Source organism: Elephantulus edwardii, unplaced genomic scaffold, assembly GCF_000299155.1.
Source record: "Elephantulus edwardii isolate Elephantulus edwardi_28Jun2011 unplaced genomic scaffold, EleEdw1.0 scaffold00012, whole genome shotgun sequence".
In the NCBI taxonomy this organism is placed as follows: domain Eukaryota; kingdom Metazoa; phylum Chordata; class Mammalia; order Macroscelidea; family Macroscelididae; genus Elephantulus; species Elephantulus edwardii.
The window spans coordinates 30,564,352-30,569,630 of NW_006399762.1; the positions used below are offsets into that span (position 1 = coordinate 30,564,352).

A 5,279-nucleotide genomic window follows, 5' to 3' on the forward strand; every position below is an offset into this window, starting at 1 on the left:
TGATTCTAACTTAATGGCACATCCACAACAAGAGAACCCAAAGTACTTGGTAATGTCAGAGCAGTGAGTTGTTCCACTCAAACAGCAACACAATGCTGAAGAACAACCTATGAAAGTGCCAGAATCTCCAGTATTAGAAAACACACCTTGCCCTCACTGGGGCTTAGGGTCTCCTACCCAAGAGCTCTTTCCTGCCCAGGTCTACATCGATGTTTCCCAGGAGAGATAATTTCTAAGGAAGACTGACGATACCCTTTAGACATTTCTGGAATAAAGAGCTTCTGAAAGAAATTTAAGACAGCTTCATGGTAATAGCTATTGTACCAGAGAGCCAACTCTCACAACTGATTAAAGGCCTAATATGAAAATGTCTTCTATTATTGCCTTCTATTCAACAACCTTCCATCATCCCTAGTCATTGTCCTGTTTCCAATGCATAGCAAGTAATTATAGAAAGATCACCTTAGTCTTGAGGCTAGCATCATTGCTCTTCAGTACTTTGGAGAGGTCTCTGACAGCAGACTTTCCCAATGCAATTCGTCTTTTTTATTTTCTGGCTGCTGTTACTAAGAGTGTTGATTGTGGAGCCAACCAAAGTAAAGCTGTTAACAATCTCAATCTCTTGATAGAAGGACAATTGATGCCTTTGAGCTGTGGTGCTGTAGAAGAGTGTTGAATATACCATGGACTACTAGAAGAACAAACAAGTTTGTCCTAGAGAGGGTGAGACCAGGTTGCTCCTTGGAGGCAAGGATTCTGAAACTTCATCTGACATTCTTTGGATGTGTTGCAAGGAGGGACCAGTCCTTCGAGAGGGATGTCATGCTTGGGAGGGTGAAGGGACAGCACAAGAGAGGAAGACCCTTGATGAGATTCAGTGACTGGGGTAATAGAGACAGGTGTGTCAGAGACAATAAAATTGACACAGAATAGAGCAGGTTTTAGGGCTGTTGTACAAAAGATCTCTATGAGTCGCAGGCGACTCGACAGAACATAGCAACAACAAAAATTCAAAAGCCTGCATTATGCTGATAACACAGCCTTGTTTGCAGAAAGTGGAGAGGACTTGAATCACTTACTAAAGAAGTTCAACAACTACAGCTTCAGGGTGGTTTACATTTCACCACCAAGAAAACAACTATCCTCCCAACTAGACCAATAGACAACATCATGATGGAAAAAGATTGAAGTTGTCAACAATTTCATTTTACTTGTATCCACAATCAATATCCATGGTAGCAGAAGTCAAGAAATCAAAAGCAGTGTTACATTGGGGAAATCTGCTGTCAAGGACCTCTCCCAAGTGCTAAAGAAAAAGGATACTAAAGACCAAGGTGCATCTGATCTAGGCCATGATATTTTCAGTTGCTTCATATGTCTCTAAAGTTGAACAATGAATTGGAAAGACCAAAGAAGAATTAACGCCTTTGAATTAAGAGTACTGAATATTCCATAGACTTCCAAAAGAAAAAATAAATATTGGAGAAAGTGTAGCCAGAGACAAGAATGGTGAAACATCATCTCAGATAACATTAAATATGTTGTCATAAGAAGCCAGTTGTTAAAAAGACAACATATTTGGAAAGGTAGAGGGCCATGAGAAAGAGGAAAATGCTTAAGGAGAAAGGTTCACACAGTCACTCAAACATGGCAGAGAACATGATGATGGCATAGGCTAGGGCAAAGGGCCTGATCTGTTTTTCTTAAGGGTTTTTATGACTAGTAGTTGGCTTGAGAACACCTAACAACATTTTTATAGTAAAATAGTGCTACAAAGTCAAGCAGACTTTAGATAACAGGTTTTAATTATCAAAAGTTAAGAAAATGCAAAGAAACCCAACAAATATTATTTATTGGGAGGGCAACCTAGCTTTACAGCTTTAGTATGCTTCTCTATATAGTTTCCCAGGTGATTTTCATAAGCACAACTACTTCCAGAAACATTAAGCTTTCCTTCTGCCTTCAAAGGCAAAATCCAACAAAGCTCAGGAAAATTCAAATTATATACTTAAAAAACTTAGGGGTCCTGCAAACCAACCATCTGCATTTTATGGCCATAGATTCAATTTCTGATTTCAAGGTATTATTAGCACAAATCATTTTCTGATTTTACTATTAAAAATTTTAAAACCTGTATTTCAAATTCTAGTTAGCACCAATTCTTTCAGGTTTCTCTTTGACTGACAGAAAATCCAAGCCAAAAAGATGCGGAATTAGTGAAACTAAGAATCAGCATCTTTAGGGGTAAAGCAGTAAGTTCTTTCTGAATTTCTATTTGTGGTCGCTCCACCAAATAGAAAAGAATTTAGTAATATTAGTAAGAATTGTAAATTTGGATTACTAGAAAGCAAGTTATATTCTATCATTATGGCATCCATCATTCTTTGAAAAAATAATAAAAACCCAAAAGCCAAGAAACACAACACAATTGCTGTTAACTCAGACTCATGGTGAACCTTCACATTTCTGAGTAGAACCATGTTCCAGAGTTGTCAATGCCCAGCTTTTGAGAAGTTGATTGCCAGGCCTTTCTTCTGAGGCACCTCTGGTAGACTCAAACCTTTAACTTTTTGGTTAGCAGTCAAGCACTTTAACCACACACACACAAACACACACACACACACACACACACACACACACACACTCTTGCCCTCTGAGTTTATTCTGACTCATGGTGATGCCTGTTGTTACAGAATAGAAGAATTCTGTGCTTCAGAGAGTTTTCATGACTCATTATTTGGAAGCAGACTGATAGACCATTCTTCTAGGGTTCCACTAAGTGAATCTGAATTAACAGCTGAGCACTTAGACAGTTGAACACCACTCAGTAACTGCTAAGTGCATAATGAAAACACCACCTTCCCATCCTGACCCTCTGCTACCACCCCACTGATGAGCCAGTTCTCTTATAACCTGTCCATAGCGTTTCTGTCCATAGGCTTTAAATCTTTGCAAGAGGAAACTAGCTTGTGATTTGAACCACTGACCATTTGGTTAGCAACCCAACCCATAAGGCAAATAGATACTATTTATTAAATATATACGACGTGTCAACTAATCCACTAGATGTTTTGTGTAAATATTTAATTTCATTCTTTCAAAAATACCTTTCGGTATCATTATCCCATTCTTACAGAGAAACTAAGACTCAAAATTTTTAATTTGCTCAAATTTCATAAGCAGCAACTTCAAGAGGTAAAATTAGAAACAAGTTTAAAATTACTTTAAAATCTTCATTCTTTCTAATGTATCCACTGTTTTGAGAAGATAAACTAATTTTAAACATTAAACACCATTGTGCTCACCTCATATCCTTTTAAAAGAATTAGTAGTAATTTATAGTCACAATAAGGTATGAGTATACATTAATGAAAGGAGCCATAATGGACTATTTGTTGGGCTGATAACCAAAAGATTGGTAATTCAAATTAACCAGTTGCTCAAAGAAGGAAAAAGAAGCAGTCTGTTTTCATCAAGATTGCAAACAAACTCATTACTGTCTTTGAGAGGAAACTGACTCATTCATAGCTGAACCTCCAGCGGGCTTCCACAGCTGTAAATCAAGTGGGAGGGGACCGCATATCTTTCTCATCTGGAACAACTGGTCATTTAGGTGGCTAGAGGCAATGCAGCCTTTGGCTTAGCAGTGGAACTCCCTTCAGACCAGGCCCCCACAACTCCTTTATCAACATTTACAGTCTCAAGCCCAACGGAGTTTCAACATGTGTAAGAATCAACTTACAAAAAACGAAGTCTGGTTTTGGTTTATAGACTTTAACTAAAGCTGAATCACGAGGTATTAGTTAAAAAGCATTGATTTATAGAAGGGTTTTGTGTTTGTTTGTTTTTTAGGATTTCATTTTAATTACTTTCATTAAATAATTTGATTCCGTTTTGCAACTAAATCCAAGCACATTTTTGAGAAAAGAGTTCTGATCATTGAAAGCATATCCATAGGTCTTTGTAACCTTAGCTAAAATGACAGCTTGAGGTAGGTTTCTCAGAGTTCAAACACACGCTGTATAAAACACAGGAGACAGTTTACAGGGGATCCAATAGCGAGATACATAAAATACGGCACAATGTCAACATCAAAAGGAAGCATCACTAAAACAAACCACCTTTAGGAAGAAGAAAGAGTGAGGGTATGGGAGGCAAGGTTAGATGTGAAGAGAAATTCAAGGTCTGAAATGGAGGAAGTGTAACAGTAATTATGCAGAGGGACCATCACAAAGTATAATGAAGTTGTTTTCTCAATTCATTCAGCCTACGAAGGCTAAACAGCTCTTACCTTAGATTCACTTTAAAGGAATGACCTTCTAGGTGATGGTCAACAAATCCTTTTATACCGTAGGGCTAATGGGAACATTTCTCATTTTTTTTTACCTGACCTGATTGGCCCAACATAGGATCACCAGTTTTCATAATTACCTAGCTAGATCTCCCGTGGTGACTTCTCACACGTATCTACTGTCTTGCCTTAGGTTTCTAAATAATTTGCTTTCCAGGGCTTCCAACTTTTTAAGGTGAGTATGGGGGTGGGGAAGGTAAGAGGAAGATAGTAGAGGAAAAAATAATACCCTCACCCCAGAAAAGTAGCAATATGAAGAATAATTTGGAGTTGTCCTTTTCATTATTTAACCAAGTAATCAAAAAATGTTTTCCCTGTAATTAATTAATCGCATATGCTTTCTTAATTTTATGTTGAAGAGAGGTAGAGTTACAGTTTGTTTTCTGCCTTAAAGTGCTGTGGTTTGCAAATGGAAAAGGAGTAGAAACAGAGCTGGGGGTGCAGGAACCTGGGACAATTGATTGCTTTCTGATTACCTTGCAATTTCTGGTTGTATTCCGTCCTGTCAGACTGGCTCCTCCTCAAGGTGCCAGAGTGGTCCCCAGAAATATTGTTCTCAACCACAGTATCAGTCTTCCTTCGCTCCAGCATATAGAGTCTGGGCCTCAAAAAGGTCAGATTCTTTCTCTTGGAACCCATGGTTTCCTTCCCAGTGGCTTCTTTGGGCTCCATCTGAGGTAAAAGGAAAGCGACAGAGGCTTCCAGGCAATGGCTGGTGGCTGAAGTGCTTCCGAGTGTCCTTAGAGTCACTGGAGGGACGAGTTGAACTGCCCCCTTCTAACTAAACAGCTTCACTCCAGGGTTACCTGGCTGTGACTGCTACCTCTGTGGAGTTCCATAGCTCCACCCCTATGAGGTCATTCGGGTTTTTTATACCTAGAATCCAACAGGGGAAGTTGCCACCTGTTACCTGAGAGACCTGCAGCAT

At 38.9% G+C, this 5,279-nt stretch overlaps 1 protein-coding gene across 1 annotated transcript in view; it reads right to left on the reverse strand.

Moving 5' to 3' along the window:
- Positions 1–5,023, reverse strand: part of ARHGEF38 (Rho guanine nucleotide exchange factor (GEF) 38) — a 271,058-nt gene extending 266,035 nt beyond the window's left edge. Inside the window, exon 1 of the mRNA XM_006881117.1 lies at positions 4,828–5,023. Within this exon, the coding sequence (XP_006881179.1) occupies positions 4,828–5,023 (196 nt within the window). The remainder of the gene's footprint in view (positions 1–4,827) is intronic.
- Between the last annotated feature and the right edge of the window lie 256 nt (positions 5,024–5,279).